The following is a 26,640-nucleotide window of genomic DNA, read 5'->3' as shown; positions in this document are numbered from 1 at the left end:
TTCTTCCCCCACCCGCATTGTTGTTGGCCCTGTCCTCCGCCGCCCTCCTGCACTGTAGCTGGTCCGGTTCGCTCCAACCCCTCTAAGTTGCTTCTCCCCTTCTGTCCTGCCAGGATAAAAGCGCCTAAAAGTCATGCCAAAGGGGGTCAAGATGCTACAAAGATGCAAACAGCACTGTGTTCCCTACTCTGCTGGCCTTTTGTGGTGTTTTAATGTGGACCAAAACACCGAACTTCAGCTCGGAGGCAAGATGATGACATTTTTTTTGTGAAGATGATATTTAATCCTATATTAAGAAAATGGATCACCCACCCTCGTGGTCAGCGCATGCAGTGTCACACGATTTTATTTTTTTCCTTTAACTTTCAGCCACGCTGCACAGAAGTGCGCTGCTGTACAACATGGCTAAAAGAAACTGACAAAGCCAAAAAAGCCAATAGCTGTCCCATACGAGAGACCTATTAGCTTTGCCTATGCTTGTTTTTTAAACCTGTGGGTACATGGATGTGTCTATAAAGGACTCTTGAACTTTGTACAATAATTTCTTCCGGGAAACCTGTATTTTGTCTTAAATTAAATACATATAAATAAATAAATAAATAAATACATAAATATATAAATAAAAGGAATGGCAGAGATGGCACCTCCTGGAGGTCACAGCAACCGGCATAATGATTTGCCAGAGTGTGCACTGAGGTACTAGAGGGAGGCAAGGGGGCCTTGCTACTCACCTCCTACATTTGCCATGTAATGCTGTTCTAGTACTCTAATCAACTAATCACCGGTGAAAGTATTCAGGCACTTAGGATGGTTATTAATTGGCTGAGGGAGACACTTTTGTTCTGATTGATTTGACTTAAAATATTTATATATAAATAATCTCAGTGATTCATTCTTTCATAAAAGTGTGCGCTGTATATACAATTTTATTCAAAAAGCTTTACTTGCAGCATTTTTGCCAGCAATTGGTATCCCCCACTCTCAGCAGGTGCTCATTCCATGGGTGCTAGAAGAAAGACTGAGGTAACTGATACGCTCCTGTGTTTCAAAGCAATGGAGTAAGAGCATATGACGTGTTTGCACCTATTGTGTTTGGGTGGCAAGACAGAGTGCTTCGTAGGTGAGCACAAAGAATAGAGACCGCAGGACAGGCCAATTCTCAGAAGTGACATTTATGCATATCATTCTTCACTTTATTAAAATCGCAGTCGTTTTAAATATCACCTCTTCACATATACAAAAAGTAAACCAAACTAAACTTCCCAGCAACCTTTGGAAATCGGTAACCATTAGCAACAGCCCGCCAATCATTACAGTCCTTGTATATAATCCTGTGACGTCCCTTCCTGTTTTTCTTTCTTCACTGCTCATCAGTTAAGTTGTTCTTTCATCCCTCTACTGTCAAGATAACTGTTGTGATATTGGACATGCTTTTCCCTTCAAGAGTGACCATGTTGGGAATATTATTCCACGCTCGCACAGTAGGCGGCTTCAGCCCAAAAGCGCACTTTAATTCCATGTCAGGGTCCTAGAAGATGGTTTCAGGCTGTCAAACTGTCTCCATCAGGTGCGTTGGGTTCCTTGCAGAGAATCCACGAGGAAGGGAATCTTTCCAAGGATTCCCTCTGGGGATTCCCCACAACCCTCACCAGACGCCACACAGCGGCAGGTTTTTCCCTCATTTTACAGCCTGCCAGGCTTTAGACTCCACCTAGTGGGCCAGTAATTCATTGCATCTGATTATTATTTTTTAAAAAGCACCGGCAAGGGGGCTGCCCATGTTATCTTAAAGGGTGTGGTTTTTTACAGGTATATCTGATTTGGCTGTGGTGCTCACACCGTCTCAGATGGAATCGGTCATGTTTCATGAGTACGCCCAATACTGTGAGGGAGAGGAGGAATGGCCCACTGAGGAGCATCACTTGCCAGAGGGGAGTAGACAGAACCCATAGTCAAGCCACATCAAAGGCTCTTCCCCTTCCTAGGCAAAAATAAGTAAACTAGCGAACAACTGCCCAGGGTCTTTGCGGAAAACATCAGGGACGTAGTGGCAGGCCCCAGTTTAGCAGTCAAGGGAAAAAAGCTGCTACGCGTGTCGCGGGGCACCTTGACGACTTTGACAGACTTACCGAAGTCTTCCATAAGAGTGCGTGCGCACTTAAACATAAGTCCTACTGGGATGAAGGTTTCCCTGGAGAAAACAGTGCCAATGTCGCCCAGAATATCAACCTTGACTCAGGGTTTCCTGTACTGGAGGAGGGAGATATAGACAATGATGGATCTTCTGAGGAGGCACTGGGCTGCAGCAGACTAGGACGCCACCGGGCTGCAGCAGACCATGACGCCACGGTATGAACACTGCAGATTCACAAGAGGGGTACATAGGTCAAACCGATAAGTTTGAGTACCAGCGATCTTCTCGTATTCACAGTGAATCCTTGAGAAGAAAGTGGTGGATTATATCACTAATAAAATAAGGAAATTCATAAGGGACGGAAGAGAGGGCTTGTATGTGGGCAGAATTCCCCAGTCCTTCTCTTGAGGGGAAAGTGACTGCCACCCCAGATATTGACGTGAAAATGTGCACTTTCCTCAGATAGTGCATGAAAGACCCCAAGAGAGGGATTAATCATTTGTGGAGGGCCTGTTAAGCCAAACTCCTTGATGTGGGGACCCTCTCACTAAGATCATCGACCTGGCAAAGCAATCCAAGGCCACGGTTGCCCCCATGTCTACAGAAATCATTGCAGGCTGGGCGCAAAGAGCAATCTGCCTCCTAGGAACGCAAACTGTGCTTCATCAGCAGAAAGACGGTGATCCCTTCTGATAAAGATAGTTTCAAAAAAGGAGGAAGCTGGCAATGCCCAAGGCTGGAGCCAATGCCCAGGGAAATCTCTCCAATGACCCTTTTGTGAAGTAGCTGGCCAAATACATTGCCTCCTTGGAGAAGGTTCAGACGTCTCTCAAAAAGATCTTCCCTGGGAAGGTTTTTGCCAGGACCTTCTGAGTCAGGGGCCTCTCCACTGGCTGTCCGTACCAACAAAGCTCCTATTGAGGACAGGGCAAGAGAAACAAATGCTGACATGATGGACGACAGATAGGGAGCTTCTTTCCCTTTAGAGGAACCGTCAGAGGCAACAGAGGAAACAGAGGTGGAGCAAAAGCCCCAGGGGGGTATCATTACCCTTTTTCCTCCCTTAGGAGTTACGGGAGAGGCTATGTTGGTTTATAGACATATGAAGGGAGATACTGTCTGACTAATGGGTGGTAGAAACAGTACAGGGGTGCCACATAGAGTTATACGACTCCCGAGTGCAGATCTCCCTACAAAGGCCCTTGACATTTTCAGATAAGGCAATGAGTCTGATAAATGACACGGGCAACGAGCTCTTGCCCAAAGGAGCAGTTTACAGGTCAGTATTCCACCCAAGGGTTTTTCTGACCATTCTATTCTTGGTGGAGAAGAAATACAGGGGGTTTCAGATCCATCATAAATGTAAGAGTTCAACGGGTGGCTGGTATATCACCATTTCGAAATGGAGGGGTTCTACCTCTTAATGTCTTCTTCTCATGGGATTGGATGGCAAAGTTGTATCTAAAAGGACACTTACCTAACCCATTAGTGCCCCCACAGGAGATTCCTCCTGTTCTCCTGGAGGGGCCAAAAGTACGAGTTCCTATCACTTCCATTTGGTTTATCCTCAACCCGTTGTGTTTCATCAAACTCTTATGGCCAGTAGTGGAGATACTAAGGATTAAAGACATCAGACTGATCATTTACCTGGACGATATCCTCTTGATGTATCAATGCCCCCCATTGGCTACAATCCCATCTGAACGTGACTATTGTGCTTCTTCAGGGCCCGGGATATGTAATCAGTGAGAGGAAATGAGACCTGTTTCTGAAACAGGTAATGTCCTTTTTAGGTTTCATGATAGATTCAACCCAGGTCACTCTTGAGTCTCCCAGAGACGAAAATAATGAAAATGACAAAAGAACTGAGAAAATTCAGGAGGTGAGACAGAATATGGCTCCGTCAAATGGCCACGACAGTGGGACCATTATCATCATCGATACAAGCCTTTTTTCTGGGCCCCCTCCACTACAAAGTGTTGCAAAGACTCAAGGTGTCCCATCTCAGGAGAGGATTGAACTATTTGGAATTGATCCTGTTGTCTGAAGAAACCTCCAGGTGTTTTCGCCGCTCTGTGAAAGGCTGGGCAAATCTTTGGTTAACTTGCACTTGTGCAGAAAACTGATATAGAGATGATTGAGGCCCTGTATGCAGCTCTAGGATGCAAAGCTTCTGCGTAAAAAAACTCTGTTCTGCTTTTATAATTAAAAGCAAGGACAAGCACCACCTGACCCCACTGGTCACATGAAGATCTCCAACCCAGCTAACTTTATGAGACACCGTAGAGAAGGATGACAGTTCAGTGTATACTTCCACTGAGCTGTCATACTCATCAAAGAAGCCTATACATCTCTTACAGCCTTCAGCACTGAGGCTCTGGCAATCTCTAAGCCAGCAGAATGACCCACGGAGTTAAATGCTCACTGCTGAAACATGCAGCGATTTTCAACTCAAACGTACATTGCACTAACTAAAAACAAGTTGTTATCGTAAAGATAGCAGATTACATTCTAGCCCAGACTGGTTAGGTCGTTTCCTTTCCCTGATCTGGTTGACAGAACACCCCTTCTCACTCGCATCCATGTCTAGTGATAAAACCTACCCATAACCAGGGCCACTAGAATTATGTGATCGTTGTGGCCGCAGCGTTTTTTGCATAATTAAAGAATTGCTGCATAATCCATCATCTGAAACATATTCTGCTGATTTTTACAAAAACAAAATTCCAGCTCATACAGTTCATAATTTACTAAAAACGCAGTAGCACGTGTTGCCGTGCAGGGGAGAGCCCATTGCAAAGGCTGACTGGGCAGATTTATGTTACTTTTTGCTATATTTGGGAGTTACACTGGTACTAATAAGGTAAAACCAATGCCCAGAAGTGCCAACAAGAGTAAAAATAATTAATACTATCAGAAAATGTGCCGCATTACACTGTATAATTTGCCTCTTCTTGCCGAATAATTTACTCAACCCTGCTGCATAATTTTGCCTCCCCCCCACATAATTCCAGTGGCCCTGCCAATTACACTGTGGATTTAACACGCCCACTTTGAGTCTGGAATAGCTTTTTATTCCATATGTTCAATTCTTTAAGACTTGTGTCCTTTACAGGCATCAGGGCTATAACTATTTTTAGAAATGGGGGTGCTGGCCGTCGACATCACCCGCTTTAAATTCCTTGATTGATATTTGTATTTTACTGTGTAAAGCAAGCACTTTTATGTACGTATTGAAAAACCTCCTGAATCGTGTGGCCTTCTCCTTCTAGTTGTATAAAAGTAAGAGTATCACTCACTACTTTAAATTACAAAATTGCTAAACATGTGTTCAGAGAAAGGGATAGTAAACATGTGAAACAAGCCCTGGCAAAGCCAATGGGTCTTGACTATTTGAAATCTATTGACTTAGTCATTTTTTTTTTTTTTTTTTTAAACTTTAGCCACGTTGAACAGCAGCACAGCTGCTGTGAAGCAAGGCAAAAAGTAAAGCAAGTAAAGGTTAAAAAAAAAAAAAAAAAAAAAGTGCTGTGACATGGACAATGCTGGCCGCATCCTAGCGCTTTTCCCCCACTTTCAGTCATGCTCTAAAGCAGCCACGCAGTTTTACCACATGGCGTAAAAATACTGGAAAGCCAAATAGTAGAAATCTATGGCTTTGTCAACGATTTCTTTGCCATGTTGTACAGCTGCCTGGCTTCTGTGCAGCGTGGTTGAAAGTAAAAACAGCGTTATAAAGCGGCCAGCGTGGCCGCGTTGTAGCTCTCTCTTTTTTCATCCATGCTGTGCTGCTGTAAAAAATGAATAAATATTGACAAAGCCAATGGAACTCGCATAGGCGACACCGGTTGGCTTTGCCAATGCTTGTTGGTTACATGTAGCTACAAACATCGGCCTAAAAACCTAGTGAAAACATCTACTGATAACGTTAACTACTACTCTTCTGCTTCACAGCGATGTTATTTCGTTTATCCAGTAGAGGGGGGCAGAGTGTTACTCATTGAAGAAGGAGGGTCTTATTCTAAAAAAAAAAAAAAAAAAAAATAATGAATTGTAAGAAATAGGCCATGGTTAAATTTGTCCCAACTCGAACAAGCCAAATGGGCTTACCTGCTAATTCACAAGGAACACAGGTAGGAGATATGCACACCACACGATTCAAGTTTTCACTAGGTTGTATTTTTTTTCTTCTACAGAATGAAAACAGTCCAAGCTCATTAAACAGAGAGCAGGATTAGACTGAGGTGAAATCAAGAGTAGCTGGGGGGGGCATTACACCCCAGTCGGGTATAGTGTGGTGTCTGTAGGATTTCACCTGGGATTTTTCCATGCCTACACTGACAAAAGCACATAAACTCATGCCCGTTTTGAAATCCCCCAGAAATGTTGATTGTTTTACAAAATATTGTGCTTTTTTCACTTAGTAATTCTACCAATCATTATTCCTCTCCCTTTCCACTGCCTTTTAAGCCGATCTTGTGAGCCCTGCTTGTCGTATAATGTATTTCAACCAGCGTTGAAAAATAAAATATTTTGTTTTATTTTTCAGCTGCTGACTCAGCTGAGCCAGCGTGCGAAGGGAGGTGAGGGGCCGGGCCACGGGAGGAGAAGTGGCCAAACTGACATGCGCACTTAGGTTTCTCCAACCTGGCTGTGTTGCATAGCTGGGTTGGAGAAACTGCAGACTCCAACGCAGTGTCTGAGCGGCAGATCAAGCTGCTCAGATCAATCCTGGGGCTGCTCTCATGCTAAGTATAGCATGAGAGCAGCCCCAAGATAGCCTGGGGAGCCTGTGCTGGTGTTCCAGGGACTGCTGGGGCACCATCAGAAGAGGAGCGGGAGGCAGCCGGCGGAGTCGGGACAGGTACGTTTAAAAAAAATAAAAAATAAAAACGTTTTTTATTATTACTATTCATTTGTTTATTGTTATTTAGTGGCCCCAGTCCAACCTCCTGCCCACCCCTCCCCTTGAGATTTGTGTCAGGTGCCGCTGATTTTAACACCATAGACCAGCATGATTGTCAGGAAATCTGAAGCTCACATTCCCCCCACCCACCCCAACCCCAATCTTACTGACTAAGCTACGCCCCTGGTGAAATTTCTGTTATGTCAACCAAAGTTCAGGAACTGTACATTATGCTTGGTATACGAAATGCCTGAAGCTATGCCATTATGCCACATGGCGTAATTACACTATGTTCACAGCTACATTTTAGCATGGGAACACAGGAACAACAGGAATGACCAGAACCCGAGCATTAGAACTTTTTGCTTTCTTTTTTGACTGTTAGGATGCATTTCTCACTAAAATATAGTGCGAAATGCTGGGTGTGTATTTCATGAAATTTTTGTGGCATGTCGCCTAATCACACAAAAGCAAATTATACAAGTTTTGCTCACCTCTAACAGTAAATAGTTGGGTACAGGTGCTTTCAATCGAGTATGGTGAGGCATTCGTCAGATTTCACCCAGAAGTTTTACATGCCCACGCTGACACTAACTCATCCCGGCATCTTACTGACCAAGCTACGCCTCTAGGCTCAGCTTGAGGTCCTGTAGGAATCTCAAGCCCATAATGAGCAGTGCTTTCATGTGGCTTATGCCTGCTATCCTCCCTCTACCCAGGATGTGGTGGTGTGACCAGAGCTGCCAACTTTGGAACTAGAGAACCAGGTTCAAGTCTCAGCGTCAGCTCAACAGCATGTGGTTCTGGGCAAAAAACTTCATCTCCCCAGCCCTACAAACAGAGAATGATGACCTTCTGTAATGCAACTGGTGCTCATGTAAAGCGCTCCAATAACTTTGGGTCACGTTTGCGCTATATAAAAATTGCAGGAAAAAACACAAAGAGGTAAAAACAAAGGATTGAGACAAAAAAGGAAAGACAAACCGATACCCACTTAGTGGCTGATTTGTACAAAGTAAACCAGAAAGTTGGATACATCTTCCCTGCTTATATTGTATGATCTTGGGCAAGCATTTTATTTCAACGAAACTTATTTTTCTTGATTGTCACGCATGGAAGAACTTTCACATATGTGAGTACAGAATACCAGTTATACAAAATCCTACTGTGTTTGATTTAATAGACTATAATGTTGGTGTATAAAACTCTGGGCCACGTACAGTGTTTACAGGTCAAGTGTCCTGCCTCTTAGCTCATAAACGGTTCATGTTTAAAACTATCACTTTTAATAATTACTTCTCAGTGCAGTGCTATAATGTGATGTATTAATGTCAAAGGTTCCACATGTGAAAGAAATATCATTTTATAGGTACTTTATCATATCTTACGTGATGTTTGTTGTATGATTTACAAAGCAAACAATTTTAGGGAGCGGACGTGGCTCGGCTCGGCTCTCCGTGTTAATTTGTTGGCTCACCCACCCTCTAACCCTGGTCATACCAGGTTCTAGGAGCCCATCCCAAATGCAGCTGCGAAGACATGCAACGTAGCAGATTCTTTTTTATTTGTAAAAAAAATTAAGATTTATGAGCTTCAATTTTGGGTTAGCATAGCGCCATTCTGTTCAATTAAACGCGTTTCAGGGTCAGTTTAAAAAAAAGTGTTACTTGTTACTTTAAACTTAATTTCAATAATGTAAAAACACTTACAGGTAGGCCTAGCAGTGAATAGCTGGATTAATTATACACGCATTCAATAAAATGTACAGCTTCTGTTAGCATTACATTACAGGTTTAAAACTATTTTTTAATTGATTGGGGTTACATCTAGATTATGATGAAGTTCTGCATTTTGATTTAATTAATTTAAATACAAGTGTTTGCTTTAGTATTAATGTACTATACAGACACTATACTACAACAATTTGAATGAATGTATTCTAAAGTATGGTGGGTTTAGTGGCAAAATAAGAATTTCCTTTATTTTTGGTTACAAATAAGGCTAGAGTAATGGTTGGTATGGGCAGAATTCTAAAATCACTAAATTGAATTCTACTTTAAGATTATAGAGACGGTTAGCACTGTCGTAAAGTCGAGAGTTAATGACAGGAGACAAAATGCAGATAAGACCAAGTAAATGTAATTTCAGTGACAAGGGAAGTTGGGAGAAGTAAATGCAAGACAAAGTAAAGATAATTTCAAAGATAAGGACAGGTAGGTTAAGTAAATGTAGGTCGAGTGAAGAAGACAAGGACCCCTATTTGGAGCCCCCAGTTAACTCAGCAGGGAGATACCAGAGAGGAATCCATGATTCCGGATATTATCTAACTGGGAGTTAGCAGGGATTACAATCTGGGCTCCCGCAATGGGGAACAGCGTTCAGGACCTGGCTCTGAGCTCGGGGTTCCCACAAATCTGGGGAGTTTGCCACCTGCTTTAACTCTTAATGCAAATCAAAGTAAAGCTAATGGGAAGTACAGATGTGAAAATAAGAAAACTGGACTGCCTCAAAGTTACTTACCTTTTTTGGATCACAAATGCACTACCTTGAAATGACTCCGTTTCCAAAGTGTTCTGATTAGACTCCTCTTGTTCTGGCTGGCCTTGCTGTCTTGCCAGCATCACCCACACACACACACCAACACACACACACCAACACACACCCCCCCCCCCCCCCTCCCTCCCCCACCTCTTTTGGAGCAGCCCTCTTCGACCATTGGTATTTTCAACAGCCATTCACATTTTGTTTTTTGCCCTCCAAGGGCTACAGTATGGGACAAGGGGTCATTCCAAGTCAGCCATTGGCCCTCTTCTATGTGAAGACAGTATTTTGCTCGTGTATCGACCTAGAAAGTAATCCTCTTTAGTACAGAAGGAGGGTAACCTCTGTTTTCATTCCTGCTAGGTCTAAAATGTCATTTCATGTTTATTTATAATTCATATTTGTGATGGAGCATTTGTTCAGTATTTTATTTTACATACATGTGCAAGACACCTTTAGACATTATCAAGTTTGTATTACTTTTAAACTTTTAAAGTCTATTGAAAATGGAAAAATACACATGCTTGGTGAAGAGGCACCTATTTGCTTTGACAATGCTTGTTTATCTTACAATGGAGCAGAAGTAACCCCTGATTCAGCACCAAATCATTTGGGGATGTCAGGATTTTAACCAGAATTTGCAGGGATGCTTCCGATATAAACTCCAGCCTGTCTCAAACGGAAAATGTATAAACGTATTTCTCTGATAGTATCATGTGCACATTAGAGTGTTATGAGGGTGCTTTCCTAGTTTCATAGTCTTCTTTTCATGGACAGCAAATGGATCCCTTCACAAATTAACATAAATGTGGGGCTGTTTGTATTTCCATCATACAACTGAGGGACAAAGTTCCCTGTTTACAACTCTCTATCTGGTGGATTTAAAGATCCCACCATCAGACAGACTTGTCTTCCTACGGCTGCTGTCCCATAGTTATACTGATGCTTTAGCAAGTGGTTTCTGCTAGTGTTGAGATATAATGGAATAGGAGCAAAAGGATGTTTAGCCCTTCTGGCCTCGATGGGCAACAATAGTTATGGTCTACAGACATTTAAAGGGTCTTCTTCCAGAGTGAAAAGGGAGACTGGATTGTCAGCTTTTGGCTTTGATATCTAAACTCTTTTGCCACTCTGTAGACCAAGGACATGATGGGTAGGAGTTTGCTGTGTTGAGCTATTTCTGCGAGCCATCTACCCTTCCAGGCCACCCCCTGTATGAGGCTCGTAAGGATCCGGGGTGTCCTGCACTTCAAGTTTACAATATCATCTTGTACATGTAATTCTTCTGGAAATTCTTCATGGATTATTTGGAGCTCACATTTCTCTACGTCCTATGAAGCCCAGGTGGTTCCTTACACAGCACCACAATCATCTCTGGAGTTGGGATACATCCCTCAGAAAGCACCGCAGGTTTACATCTTGAGACTGGCGTCTCCTTTCTCGCTCATGTGCGCTTGCATTTCTCTCTCCTATTTCCATGCGCTTTTTCGAGGTGACATCTCCCTTACCTTTCGCCTTCCTTCACATACTATATTTGTTTTTGTCGCCCCTTCTCATCTCTTACTTTTGTTTTTTTGCCATATTGTCTTTCTTTCACCCTAATTCTGACGTTGAGACTCTACTTTGGTACAAATGTCAGGGCCCTCTGGGAGTTAGCATGGCAAGAGGCATTTGTTGGGACATTTCACATTGCAATGCAGCAGCTCGTTCTTTCACTCTGTCTGCTTCGGCGAGCTTTCTCCAGCAACGTGCAGTATATATCGTGCAAGGCCTACTGGGACTTGAGAAAATCAAGGGTATTTACTGTGTTGAACATACAAGGGTATTGCAATCATTCCCCAACCAGGTCAAAACCTCAACCAGTGCCAAGGTTACCCTCTCCTACACCTAATCAAGCCTCTGGGATGTCCTCATCCTGCATCTCCTTGGATTAACTGCTTCAATTTTCCCTCCGGCCGACTCAGCCCATCATCACTAGGGCGCAGAGTGACAGGAGTTCCTTTGCCTCTGTTGACTACTCCCCAGGTGCGGGTGATGACAGCCTTTGGGCACGAATATTCTCCTGGTTTTAATCACTAAAACTGTAACATAATTTCTGAAGCAACAGAAGTTCGCCTTCCCATCTCTTAGGCTTCATCTTGACAGTGACAGCTCCCTGAAGCCATGTGAACAACTCCTTTATTGCAGGCTTCCTTAGAAGATCAGAATCTTTTCAGAACAAAAAGTCAATGACACACACAATTTATTGAATGTAGAAGTTCTTTAACCAACTGACACACTCATCACATCTCTCAATACAAACCAAGCATTTGATGTACATTTTTTACACTTGCTATTACCATTTTTACTAATCACTGTCCTTAATATAATGAAATGGAACTGTGTGCGTGGTGGTGGGTGCCAAGGCACCACATGCAGATGGAGTGGGGGGTCCGTGACCGACATCTGTCGAGCACATGTCACACAGGGCTTAAAGCCAGTAGGCATATACACTTTTTCAATGTACGAAAAAATACTGTGAAAAGGGTGAAGGCCAAAATTGGCCAGAGGAACTGCTACTCCGGATCCGCGTTGTCTAGTGGAAAAGAAGAAACTGACGTCACTGTATCGGGGGAGGGACTATATGGACTCCATCGATGGCATAACTGGGGATGACATCACTACAGAGTTTAACGACGCCCTCTACCGAATCACAGAGGTACTGCTGAGGAAAATTTTCCAGATCCAGTCTGATGCCTGGGGATAATTCTAAGATAATGAATCTGCGGTTAGTCTGGGTCTCTACGAGATAAGGAATTACCTAAGGTAAGTAACTTGTTCTTTAAACACATGTACATCTTTGATCTCTTTGTGCACCCACACAAATGATATTTTTGGGCATATTCAAGACTATGTATTGGTGCAAACCACCCTTCAATGCCTCACTACAGCCTGAAGATACAATGAACAATGCAGAGATATTTTCATTTTTTCAAATGTGCTCAACGCTTTGTTGCATTTCTCAAATGAACAAACATAAATCCCAGAACACTTGCCAAAGAAAACTTCTGCTGTATGCCCACAGTACAACAATATCAAATATATTCTGATTTTTGTTGGGAAAGTAGTCAGCACAATCAATTATGTATACGGAACATTAGCCAATATCATGAAATTGTGCAGGAATCACTGTTAGGACAGGATTGTCCCCTGCATGATGTACAATCACATTCTACTGCCCTGAGGGCCCAACTGTAGTATCCTGATTTTTTGCTTTTGGTCCTACCCTCACTATCCCCGAGTGCCCAACTGTGTGCCTATGTAGTATCCTGATTTTTTGCTTTTGGTCCTACCCTCACTATCCCTGAGTGCCCAACTGTGTGCCTATGTAGTATCCTGATTTTTTGCTTTTGGTCCTACCCTCACTATCCTAGAGTGTACACAGACACCCTCCCTGTCCCTTGACATGAGTGAGTGCCTGGACCCGCTGCAGTGGCCTGGAGGGCCACAACATGTGCGCCCCTATCACTCAAACAGTGGACTACTGTCCCTGCTGCGGGTTTAGTACATAGAGTAGTAGTGGTGGCAGCATACTATGTTTTGTGAATCAATAAATGCAGCCAGAGCGTTTTATCTGTATCACTGAAGTGGGGCCCTTCTGCACAGTAAAGTAAAGTTCTGCTTCTATCCGCTTACCCAGATCCTAACACTAACATTACAATAGTAAGTCATGAGTCTTTGTGCCGTGCGAGGTACATCCACTGTGTGTATATGAGTGAACCAGCGTAATGGAGGCCTGTGGGATTCTTTCTGGATGCCCCTGGACTGACTTTGTGCACAAGATGAAGGTAAGGTTGTTGTCCCAGACAGAGGGAGTATATTGCCGACATTCCCAAAGTTACAGCGAAGAGACCAGGACACTGAAGTGGGGAAAGAGGAGACAAGGCTCATTTAGAAATTCAATTAGACCTTTTGCTGAGAGAAGCAGGTGATTAGTCTTCCGGGAGCACTGCTACTTGGTAGATGATGAGGGTGAAGAGTGGGGCTGCAATCTCTGTTGTTAAAGGTGAACAGGAACTCTTATTTGATGCCACTCTTTCGTCTTTCCCCTAATCACTGTTCAGTGTTGCTGATGACAACCAGGTTTAAAAAGTTAACACCTCCTTGTGCTTTTGTTGTGTGTACTCCGGGTAGAGACTACCCTGCAGTAGGAAGCATCACTCTACACAAAGGCTGTGTCTGGAGAGCAGCCTGAAAAGGACACTTGAGAGGAGAACCCTCATTAACTAGTTCTGAAACAGCGGACAGCAGATGCATGCACATCTCCTGTCTGCTTTGACTGTATAAAGCGGGGACCGACTGAACAAATTAATTCCATCACCAAGTTCTTTTGAGCAAAGAAGGGCGTGCTCCGCATAGTACTCCGAGAACTGCTGTGCAACTGTTGTCTGCCCGGCAGTTAGCTTCCCAGAGGGGAGGGGTCATTATCTGAAGTTTACACATTGGTGCAAGAGCTGATCACCTGTTCTAAGCATTTAGAAGCTGTCCTACCAACCCTGCTGGAAGAGTGACTATCCAGGAAGAGCGAGTTGCAGCCTGACCACCTGATGTGGTGGGACTGCAGTAGCATAGGACTACGGGGAGAAATCTGTGCCCTTCACGTTCAGCAAGCTGCTGACTCTCCTGAGATACACATTTGCAATAATGAAGAATTGGCGTGGCCTAGCGGCAATGCCTGAAGTGGTGTGACCTGAGCACTTTGCCAAATGATCACTCGGGTGCGGTGTAACCAGAGCATCTGTGCCAAGAGACTGAGTACAGCATAACTGCAGCCACTATGCTAAGAAGTACCCAACCACGTGTGTCCTGACCTGTGGACACCCCGCCCACCTGGTGAGTTCCACCGGTCACCTCACTTATTGACAAGGGCAGAGCCGACTTGTGGCTGCAACTTGAGTCATGGGGGGGACCCGGGGTGAGAGTGAGGAGGGAGTTGCCAATAGACTCTAGTGCCAGAATACTCATTTGAATCCTGAATATATGTGTGGCATATGATTTAAAGTGCAATAAATACTTTTTTTAATTTTGAGAGATTAGTAAAGACCAAGTGACAAGCACATGTCCACACACAAGCCTCAGACTATCATTTTTTTTTGTTTTCCCAGCACTCAAGATTAATCTGTTCATGGCCATTAATCAACTGCAGCTAGGAAACAGCGAGCAACATTGTTCTTTGATTCTTCTGATAAATGTTTGAGTTTGAATTGCATTGAACTACTGTTGCAACAGTGATGGAAACGTAAGCCGAAAAAGCAAATTAGTTGCATTAAAAGAGAGAAAGCAAATATTAAGAAATTCAGAGCAGAAGCATCACCATAGTAGAATGTAAATACAGTGGTAAACTTAGCTTGTTGTTAATCTCAAAATAATGTTATCATCCACTGAAGTAGAAGGCGCTGTACCGCTCTGCAACTGTGTGTTTTTGGACAGGGTCTAATATAGTGCAGGCTGGCCACTTGCCCGAGCACAGCATACCTCAGTACCTAGCAGTGCACTGTATTGAGAGTCTAGTGGATATGCACCAGTGCTTCACAGATTTGCAGCTTCCCAGGTCCAGGCATACGTGTAACACTCATAAATGTTTTTTTTTTTTTTTTTAAAGAAACAGTAATGCATGGCTTGCCTCCTAGGCATCACAGTAACATCTTCATGGGGAAGATGGAATGGAAGAGGCAGGTAACTAGAGCGACTTGAACAAGGCCCCAGATGGGACTCATTACTCTTCCCCAGCCTATACACCTTTCACTCTGCTAGTTCTGCGGGGTCTGCTGATCTCAGGGAAACTGAATCCTTGGAACAAGTATTGCCCATTGTCCTTGGAACTTCAGGAACCAGAAACTATTGTAAGGTCTCTAAATTCGAAGAACTTCCTTTTAATGCTTTGAGCTTCAGGGAGTACCAAGGGTGAGCAGTCAGTCTACACTTGAAGAGTAATGTGGGGGTAGAGCAGTCACATGTACATAACACATGACTGAGTGCAATATTGTCCATGCATTGTTACAACGTTTTAAAAAGTATAAGACTTCTACTTACAGATAAAAGGTTAACATTTTATTCAACTTTACAGTAAGTTACTTCAACACTAACTGTGGACAGGTTAGGGGAGATTAGCAGAGACATCCTGTGTGCATGTACACTACCTACAGCAGGAAAGCTCAGGTGCCTTAGAGGTATAATGTAGGTGCCGTTTCCGGACTACAAGACAAAGCCAGATAGCTATGTGTGGGAAATCATCAAGGTTCCCATCACAAGTTCACTTTTTTTCTGTTTATGTCACTGGTGCCTCTTAAATGTGTTCCAATTAATATAACTGTTAGGGTTTTCAATTGTAATAGTCGACCATGTATTCAGAACAAATTTCAAACTTGCACTCTCATCTTGTGTAGTAAGCTTTATGATGTGCTAAGTATGTAGGGTTAAAAAATAAAAGTGGGATTGTGGCTTTTCTCTCCTGCCCAGTTTTTTGGAAATCTTTTCCACTGTCACTTTGGTCTATTGAAAACAAACCAACAGACCCCATTTGAGGGTTCCATGATCTACGGCCTCAGCCGGAACTGTGGTGGTTGGGGCCATCTGCTACTGGAGTCCTTGGATTCATCATACTATGGTTCTGCAAACTGGGCCAAGCCCACTCCTTCTGCACTTCAATCTCAGGGAAGCGATGGCAAGCAGTCAAAGGCTTCTCAGAGAGGTAGTGTTGGGGGAGGATGTGCAAGAACTAAGAAGTCAATAATCAACCAACAGACACAATAAGATAGTGTCAACCTATTACTTTTCATCTAAAAATGGATGTGATTTAGTAACACAACAAAATATAATACTACACACAGTAATGGGGCTCTTCCACCGCATTCTTCAAACTGTTTGAGCTGTAACCAAAATATATAGTGCCTGCACCGGCCCCGGGTTTCGGTCATGGATGGTGATCCCTGCCCTGCTACAGCACTATTCACCTACGTCTGTAGCCACGCGTCTTCCACCAGTGGTCTATGTCAAACTTACTTATGGGGAATCTTGAGCAACAATTGGCTCGGGTGCAAGTACACTATTAAGGTAGATCTACAAAAGGTCCAATGAAAGAGAAGTTATAATACTCAGTATTGTAACTTGCTAAAAGTTCCAGGGCCACACTGGCTGGACTTAACTACACAGTTATCAGGCAATATACAATCTCTCAGACATGGCTTTCGGTTTCCTTCCCAGGCAAAGTGCTGTTTTGATTTGCAGAAATTGTTCAATGTTCTTAGGGGTCACAGATCAGAATTCTCCGGCTGTGGGAGCAGGGTTGACAAGACGGCACCTCTCTTGAGTCATGTCATAGTCCTGATAGGGCAGGCCAGACTCATTGTCGTCCCTCAATGACAGCTGCAGCCTCTGGTCTGTCAGCGAAGTCCTCAGCTGCAGCAGCGATGACGTCTGGACACAGCTCGGTGGCAGACAGGCCCCTCGGGTCACATCAGATTGGTGGGTTGTCATCAGCAGTCCTCTCTCCTTGACAGTTGCAGCCTCTGGGCTTTCTGCTTATTCCTCTCCTTCGGTGGCAATGACATCTACACACACAGCTCGGCAGTAGGCAGACTCCTCAGGTCATTGTGGAGATGCTGGACTGCACACAGGAGATACATTTTAACACTGCTTCACATAGTTCAGTGCAGCACACAGAGAGGTCATGGTGGACCTCTCCCAGCTTCGGTTGGCACCAGGTGCACTCCCACAGACAACCCAGCTTCTTCCGGGTGTTCTCGTAATGGCCACTCAACTCGGCTTCTCTTCCTGGACAATCTCTCCTCCTGCGGGGCTAGGCATCATCCTTCCCTCTCTGAGCATGCATGCAGGGTTCCAGTTGCTAAGCAGACCCTTAGCTTCTCTTGCAAGCTTTGCAGACTCAAGGTGGTGTCTCCTCAGACTGGGAGGAAGGGTGTCAAGCAGACACCGGCCCTGGTCCCCAGTAGCTCACTGAGTACTCTGCAGCGCATTCACTTCCTTGGTCTACAAGAGCTTGTAAATGGAACAAAGAAGGGTAGTTTGAATCCCACTTGTGTGTTCATTTTACTGACGTTTTCCACTGTCTAAGGCTCTCAAACCAGTTTGGGCAGTTCCCTTTGACATGTGATTTTCTGGATATAGCGTAGCCAGCACTGCACCTGGCTGTCATCTTTTCTCTGAAGTGGTAATCAGAGGCAGACTAAAGGGCAGTCCCTGCATGGAACCTTCCTTACATTTAACAACAGAATCCCCCACTCCATCACCACTCACTCTCCCTTATAGTCTACCAAATGGCAGTGTTCAGGAAATATCATCAGCAATAGTTTGGAAAAAGTTCCTCAGTCCCATAGAATGTTTAAGGGCAGACGGGTCTCCATCCTTCCTTACTTCAATGTCGGAGTCACCATTCAGCAGAAAAAGGAATGCAGGCAACACCCTTCAAGTGTCTGGAAAACTGCATTCACCCTCCATTCTGTGTTATGTTGAACCAGGTGGTCATCCAAAATAGATCAGACAGCTCACCGTAACCATACTCACACTTGCTAAAACACATGAGCTATATTTTCACTATGAACACATGTACTCCACACCCATGATATATGTGTACGCAAAGGTCAGGTTTACGCATCTTAGAGAAACTTTCCATGAGTGACCGGTAGGGTACACTCCTTTGAGTTTTACAAAAAAGGCTCTGTCTATTACTATCAAGCCCCCAAAATCTGGAACACTGCCACTTCTGCTGTATTCCAGCAACCAAAGACGTGAAAGTAGTCCTATGTTGCTAGAGAAAGTACACTTGGTGTGGTCGGTTGAGTCACAGAATAGGCTCTAGACCTTGGTTTTGTCCTGGCCAGGCTTAGGCCTTAATGTACATGATAGCTTAGAGTACTGAGTGAGCCATAACAAAAAACAACAGGACAGGCCAGTATTCAGGGGAGGGGTACACACTTGTATACCATGCAGGAGACATTTCTATCCCAACAACCGCTAAGCATTTGAAAAAGCCTTAAAGACATGGGGAGGCACGAAACAGCACATCTGCTGGGTATGATGAATTATGCCAACAGAGAAAAGCTTAACAGAGCCAAAAGAGGAATATGGACTCTTCAAATAAAACACCATACCGAGAGGTCTTATGTGACGGCCAAAGTCCTTGTTATTTCCTCTAACTTTTGGTCAAAACCAATGAGTTATTGGTTTTCAACCGGAGTCGGCACGAGAGCGTTCCATTGGGTTAGTAATAATTTCAGAAAAAAGTTGCTTTCTTTAAACATAAAAACACCATAAATAATGATGATTTCGAAATATAGCGCATGACTACCTGCACTGCAAACCAACGAAGGTAAGATACCTCCTCGTTGATGACAGTCCATTTCTAAACATTTGCCAAAGGTCCACTTCCATATTTTATTACTCTCATTATTAAAAATATAGATTATTAGACTTCTGCGTGAAAATCAAATCAAAGGAAGTATCCAATAATAAATACACTTAAAACATTAACATACAGAACTCCTACTAAAACTATTACCAAAAGTCTAATGTATAAGTACCAATTAATTTACTAATTGCATTAAAAATAAATCTACAGCTAAATCCACTTTCTTAGATTCTAAAAATCAACAAATATTCAAATACCCTGTGCACCAAGTGAAATCCCACTTCTTTATACCAGCTTAAGATGGATCTTGTGCTCCATTAACGCTCAGGGACACAGAAGCATTAGATGAGCTAAATCATACAGCAGGTGTCAATCACAGTGGCAACCAAGATGTTTAAAACAAATATTAAAGTTATATTTCGAGAATGCACTCAGAAAAAAAGACAATTGATGTTGTAATCTTGCGTTGATACCATTTAGTAAATAGACCTTCATTCGAGGTGCTGATTTTACTGCATCGTAAAAGAACAGTAATTTTCTGGTGTTTATAAAGCGCTTATCTGTCATGAACGATTTCTCCTTCACCCACTTCCTCAAAGTAATTCCATTTGCTTGCACCGAGGTACCTGCAGTTATTGGTCTGTAATCAAAATTAATGTCCCTTTTCAAATTGTAGTTTAGTTTCGTTTCTGTTATTTATTTATTTTTAACACAGTTGATGCCATTCTGCAGGTGACCTCTAAGGCTCAGTGGCAAGACTGTGATTACCTTCACTTGTCAGAGAAATTAAACTCTTTACGCGTTCAATCACTTTCTTATGTTGAGCTGAACAAAACTTTAATTCTAAACAAACAGCTTCTGTGCCTACAATGGACGGTAGCTCTAAAATATGATGCCACGCCAAACTCTAAAATCTCTTTAAAGCACAAAATCTCTGCAGCCAATCCTGGTAGACCATTCAAGAGACGTGGCAAAGTTATAACTCTAATATGGTTTCTATCATCGGCCACAATACGGACAATTAACACATAGTAGAGCTGTCATTGCACCCTTTGCTCTATCAAGTCCTGTTCAAGATGATGGCCAAAACTCAGCTATTAGAAGGAAAATCCCAAGTATTTGTAACTGTTAACTACTTCTAATTTCATTCTATTTATGGCAACCTAATCGAGGCCTTCTACCCCAACTCGCAAACCTCGAGTCTTCTTCATATTAAACGTTAATTTATCAAGTGTGCAGTAAGGCTCCAAGGTAAGTAGTTGATGTTGGAGACCAATCGAGGTTTAAAATGGCCAAATTACCAGCACACCGCAAGGTATTTAAAGGCGTTCACCTACCCGTGGACTGTTAGCTCTCACAGAATAAGCGAGGTCACATGATTATAAATAAACAGGAAGAGTAACAGTGGAGCCAGTCCACATTCCTGCCTCAAACTATTATGCACAGGAAAATGTTCTGTTAGTTTCCCATAATGCCCCTGGTTCGCCTGTGTGATGGAATTCAATTGGGAATCCCCATGGCACTTACTTTAGCTCCAAAATAAAATCTGATCAACTACAGCAAAAGAAGATTCAAAATCTACAGAACACATAGGTAATGTCCCTCGCTTCATCTCAAACATGAGCTAGTAGAAAGTAAATATATGATGTAATGTCAATGGACTCTAAATCACTCCTGCTTCTGAGGGATTAGTTATTGGCGTTTGACCAGTCTTCAACAGCTCGCAACAAAAGTCCAGCAAAAATCCTTATGGCTCCATGTAATACAGAAATGAGCAGATTGGGAATGAGACTGTTTGAATCATCTCCCCTATTTAAAGTTGCTGTGATTAGCGATTCTTGTTAGGTGTCTGAAATTTCACATGACTTTATTCATTGAAAATGTGGCTGCAAAAGGTTTTGCCCAAACATTAGCATCCTTCTTAATAAACAATGCTACTGCTTGTTGTAAGCTAGTAATAACTTACAATATTTAATATGTATATTATTGATGGGAAATACCGAGGATAAATGGAATGCAGTCTCCTTGAACCAGTGAATTCTTCACTCCTTCCATCCGTCTACATTGTTCCCACCTTGTGTGTCTTTAGTGTTCATGGAACCAGCACTCACTGAACACAGTCCCTTAAAAATCTGACTTTAGTTCCTCCCACTTGGCACCTCAAGAATCTCCTGGAGACACGGTGCCGACCCAGTCAAGGGAGAACCAACAGCTCAAATACTTCACACAGAAAACAAATCACAGAGCACCAGGCTACAGACCTCAATGTGCTTGGCCTTGAAGACGATTCCATGAGCTCCCTCACCGATGCGGCCCAGGATGCTGTACTGATCCATGGAGGAAGGATGAGTCAAGTCCTACCTACTCAGGAAATGCAGGCGCTACATAGAAGAAACAAAAAAAAAAAAGTGTAAACAATTATTACTCATTGTTTTTGGATGTTCGAAAGGTTCAGTTATTGGGTCCTGAGCAGTCAAACGGCATTGAGCAATTTATAAACTACTTGTTGTAGGTATGATAAGGAACTCTTGGTAGACTAACCCCTCTCTAGCTTACAAACATTGTTTTGGAGTAACTTCTTACACATGACCAACTAGCACTCCACTCTCTGAGGATTTCAGCGTAATGCAAAGGCAGCAAGATAAAGGTCTTTTGTCAGACTCTTCGCAGGGCAGGGTAGCTCTTCTGCTGTCACCCCAACACATTCTCCCAAATGGCGAAAGTCCAAGGGGGAATTACTGCACATAATAGTAGCAGGACTGCCACAATGCTTTCCTCTAAAGGTTTGGTATATTTCTCTCGGGTCCCCTCCCCTACAAGCAGTGGAGGTCTCCTTCACATATGATGGCTTGAGAGTTAAGTGTGCAATCCTGGCTAGCAAACTGTAAACTCTGACAATATACTGTTTTTTTAAATAAAGACTTTTTAGTATTGCTTTCTTCCACAGTGAAATGACTTGGCTTTGCTTTAGCATCAAACATCAACCGAATGAACATATTGGCTAATTTTCTTTGATCTTCTCTCAAGGAGATGATAGCACCTAATCTCACGTGGTCATGTGAGAGTAGCAGTGCAAGCTTACGTTATCTCTCGACTGAAGTATGGGAATGTCATAATTACAGGCGACTCGCCTCTTCACTCAAAGCTCTGCTATACTCTGTGGCCTAATTTGTCTCCTTCATATGAAAAATACATCTTGTGACCTCAATTCTGAGCAACCTACACTAGTTGCCAAACGTAGCTAGAACCAAACTCAGAATCTGCTGTGTTATACAGGTAAAGCAATTCACAAAATTATCGTTTCTTCCTAGCCAATTTACCCAGCTTACCTGGCAAAGATTTCCAAAGCAAAAAAAACCTATATCTGGAACCACTGAGAATCAAAAATCCAGAAGCTCAAAACAATCAGTAACTAAAGCGAAAACCGACTGCTCAAACCCTACACCTGTGGATATCAAAACTCTGACAACTGTTCTCACCTTCAAAAGACAGTTAAAAGCTCACATTTCTGCTTTTTCTTGAATCAAGTTGAAACAAGAGCTAGCTTTCTCTAATTAATTCCAACCAAGGACCTTATTTAGAGCTTGGTGAATGGGATACTCCATCACAAATGTAGCAGATATTCCTTTCAGCATACTACAAGGGTGTTGTAGTCCATGCCACTTGTAATAAGGCAAATGGGATATCTGCTAACTTATCACCCAAACACTAAAAAAAAACATGTCCTGTGACTGACTACTTTAATCTGTTTATGGTGTATAATGTTTTTCTTGACTATTTTACTAGGTATATAAGCACTTTCTTTACTGAACAGTACCAGAATACGTGTGTACATGAGTGCTATGAAAACATTTTAACTAATAAATCAATCAGAAAAAGGGGACAGAGAGATAGAGAGGGAACCTAGAAATGGAATGGACAGAAATGTGGCATGGTTAGGATAGGAGCCAAAAACAACATGAGTGAGTAGATGGAACAAAAGGCAACAGCAAACGAAATAAACACGGGTGGCTGGCTGAGGGAGGTGAAAGCAGGGATGGTTGTAGTGACAGACAAGAGAAGACAAGGTAAGCAGATTGTAAAAGAAAAATGAAGAGGTAGCAGCGAGACGGAGAAGGCAGGGTAATAAAGTCCATTTAACAAGTATCAATGACTATGAGGCTAATATTGCTGCAATGATGGTGAAGATGTCTGTCCAGAAGAAGATAGCATGGACTAGAAGAGCTGTAGAGTCATGGAACAGGAATAAGGGGAGTGACAGAGAGCAGTGGCACAGTCCTCTGCAGAGTGAACAAATGGGATGGGGAAGACAAAAGAAAACAAAGAAAGACAGAGAAGAGGCATGAGTGAGTGGATCTGACAATGAGTTAGCCAGTGCAGGAAGCCCTGCATAAATGGGAAGAAAAGGAAATAATACGAGTACATATTATAAAAAATGGTAAGGCTGATTAAAGTTGGTTAAAAGAGAAAAGGAGGGAAAAGATTTTTTAAAAGAGCTATGGTTCCTCTTTTTGCTGACTTTTACAGATAAATACAACCATAAAACCATATATATATCTGTCCGTATTTATTTTCTAAATATTACTAAAAATAAAAAATAGGTGACAAAAAAAAAAAAAAAAAAAAAAAAAAACTCAACCGTCCATGCTGTCATCGACCTTATGAGTATCTCGAGATGGAGAGACTTGAGTAAACTTACAAAGAATTCAAAAATAGCTCATCTCAGGTTTTTTGATACAACCAAAATGAATTGTCTCTGCATCACACTGGACTGGTACTAAGAGGAACTCGTCTTGAGATTCCTCATTCCCTGCAGATATGTGGTTGATTTGTCTCATGAAAGTAACAGAGGTGCAATTGCCACAAAACACCTTCTGAGACAGAGAATCTGTTTTCCAGCCCTCGATCCCCTTGAGAAGAAGACTGTAGGGTGGTGCCATGTCGGTCAGTCTTTCGAGAACGACCAGACTCCAGAACCACTGTAAACGTCACCTCTGTTCCTGAATGTGTAGGAAGAAGTGGTAATTGACTTGTGTGGACCCATTGCCACAAGTCTGTTTCTACTGGTGGCAATGGGTGAATGTGACCATTCTTAGTACAACTACTGTCATCTCAGCAGTAAATTAAGTATTTTGTCACTTTTGGTATTCCTTCCATAGTCAAACCTACCATGGGACCTTTCTTGAATATAAAGGAGTTCAAAAATGTGCAATCTATCTGGACTTTGAGCACCGGAAAATAACATCATTGTAGCCCCAGACAAAGGGCACAGTTGAGAGATTCAAGGCTACACTAAAGAAGGTACTGCAAGTGACCACAACTGGACAAAGCTACCACATCGTCAATATCTAATGTACTTTGTAAGACCTTGAGCGATTACAGAGCTACCCCTCCCAGTACAAACAGCATATCACCTGTGGAGCTGATGTTGGTGTAAGATTAAGGACCATAATCCAAAAAGTTCCTATCAAACCTTTTCATTATCTGGATCATGAAGCGCAAGTCTGAGACACTTCAAACAAGGTAAAAATGATACCCTATGCTACAAGAAGGGTAGGGGTTGAGTGTCTAATATACATCAAAGATAGGAGGTATTCGTGAAACTATGTGGGACTCATAAAAACAACCCTACGACCCCAATCCCTATAATCAGGGCCACTTAAATTATGAGATTGTGTGGCTTCAGCGTTTTCACATAATTATAGATTTGACATATTTGCCACATAATCCGTAATATGCTGCATAATCTGCAGATTTTAAAGGAAAAAATTGTTTCTAGTTCAGACAGTTCAAAAGTTACTAAAAATGCAGTGACGTGTGTTGCAGCACAGTGGAAGGTCTTTTGCACAGACTGACTGGACACTTTTCTGTTGCTTACTATTATATTTGGGAGTTAAACTGGTACTGTGGTACTGAGGTGCAACTAATGTCCAGACACTGTTAACAAGTTTAGAAACGTTTAAGTAATAATATCACAAAAGTGCAGCATTACTCTTCACATTATGCCTTCTCTTGTAGCATAACTTACTCAGTCCTCATCTGCCGCATAATTCAGTGGTCCTGCTTATAATGTTACAGATAATACAGTCTCCATGATAACTGCATAGCACAGCGGTCATTCCACCGACCAGCTGAAACATGTCATATTTCCGACCTTTGGGGGTGATCCCTGAGAACTGCTGTCCATTGATGTCAGAAGAAGTGGAGCCTACGCTTGATTCCTGGACCATCAATGAACCTAATGGCAGCAATGCCCTGTTTGACAGCGACTCACAGTTACTCTGTGTTCTTCCTTCTCCTTTGATGTTAAAGACTCCTTCTCCATCCCTAACTCCTTATGTGCTACTTCCTCACAAATCTGGTAATAACCTCGACAAACTGTGATATCTCCTGAAAGACTAATTGCTGTCATGGAATGGTGGGGTTTTATGTATGTGGGACGGGTGGAGTAGTTGTAGTGTCCTGACTTCTGCCTGACGTAGGCGTTACTTCTTTTGGAAAGCGACCACCACCTCCTGCCCTGAAATAGTGCAAACGAGCAGAAGAAAGGAGACTAAACAGAAAGCGGTCGAGCGCCAGAGAAAGAGGGGGGGGGGATACTCAGCAGTGAGCTCGGGCAGCAGCAACATACCCAAGTAGGGGTAGAACAAAAGTCTCAGCCATGAAGCCATCACTGTAATCCCTTCCACACTCTTCTCCTAGTGAATGGCAATATTGAAGCTGTAACTTCATTACCTGCGCCTCTGTGTTGTGCAAGATGTGCTCACTGCAATTACGTTTACTTTAGGGCTTTTTGGACTGTTGAGAGAACGAAATCATGGCTTTTGCTTCTACAGTTAAGGGCATGAACACAGGGTTGGCAGGGACCCATTCTAAAGTCAATGTCAATAATACCAGCCCTGAAAAGAGTAATACCTACCCCCGTGCCTCTTCCTTGTAAAGTGTTTCACTCCCAGTCAACGTGTAAGCACGAACCGCCACCCTCAGGCCCCTCTCGGAGCACGTACCCTCCCCCTGGGTGCTCCCCGGCCGCTGCCCGGGACGGACCTGACCCGAGGCCCCGTGCCGCCTCCGGGCCCTACCCAGCCGCCTGTCTCCGCGCTCGGACGGCGGGAGCGCTCTCCGTCCAGGGCTGAGCTGATGCCCCCGGGAGCCTCCGCTACAGCGCCCCCTCCGCACGGGCCGCGACGGGCAGGGGTCGGTTTCCAAGGAAGCGGCCCTTAGCAACGACGTTCGCGTCACGTGACGGCGCGTCCCGCCAGTCACGTGACAGGGGCGGAAGTAGCGGCGTCTCCGAGGCTGGCAGTGGCGGCAGAGGGCGTGGGATGCAGAGACCCTCTGCTCGGGGAAGGGTCAGCGCCTGAGCCGCACCTTAGAGGGTCGGAGAGGGGCAGGTCCGCATAGGGGCAGCACTATGGAGGGCTTACACATAGCTGCCGTGCTTCCCAGGTCCATGCGTGATGTGCCGCTTCAGGCCATGTTTTTACCTCGGAATTCTGGGACTTGTAGTGTGATGTGTTATCATGAGCTAAATAAGACTACAAGTTCCAGAATCCCAATAAAAATCCTGCAGTTGAGCAGCACATCAGTCACGCACCTGGGAAACTGAGCAGTGCTGTATCCATTTGTGTGCAGAGTTCACAGAGCAGAAGC

At 43.3% G+C, this 26,640-nt stretch overlaps 1 protein-coding gene across 3 annotated transcripts in view; it reads right to left on the bottom strand.

Annotated features, from left to right (window-relative positions):
* CDK20 (cyclin dependent kinase 20) overlaps nt 1-26,379 on the bottom strand; it is a 71,077-nt gene extending 44,698 nt beyond the window's left edge. Inside the window, exons 1-2 of one of the 3 annotated variants that reach the window (XM_069209600.1) lie at nt 26,359-26,379; nt 21,249-21,368 (exon numbers count right to left, since the gene is read on the bottom strand). In XM_069209600.1, the coding sequence (XP_069065701.1) occupies nt 21,249-21,323 (75 nt within the window). In that variant the 5' untranslated portion in view covers nt 21,324-21,368; nt 26,359-26,379. Of the gene's footprint in view, nt 1-21,248; nt 21,369-25,906; nt 26,213-26,358 lie in introns of those variants that run through there. The other 2 variants (XM_069209598.1, XM_069209599.1) reach the window with 2 other exon arrangements.
* Nucleotides 26,380-26,640: the final 261 nt, after the last annotated feature.

This window comes from Pleurodeles waltl, chromosome 10, assembly GCF_031143425.1.
Source record: "Pleurodeles waltl isolate 20211129_DDA chromosome 10, aPleWal1.hap1.20221129, whole genome shotgun sequence".
Taxonomy (NCBI): Eukaryota; Metazoa; Chordata; class Amphibia; order Caudata; family Salamandridae; genus Pleurodeles; species Pleurodeles waltl.
The sequence above is the reverse complement of the archived record's forward strand: the minus strand, read 5'-3'. Positions and strand labels throughout refer to the sequence as shown.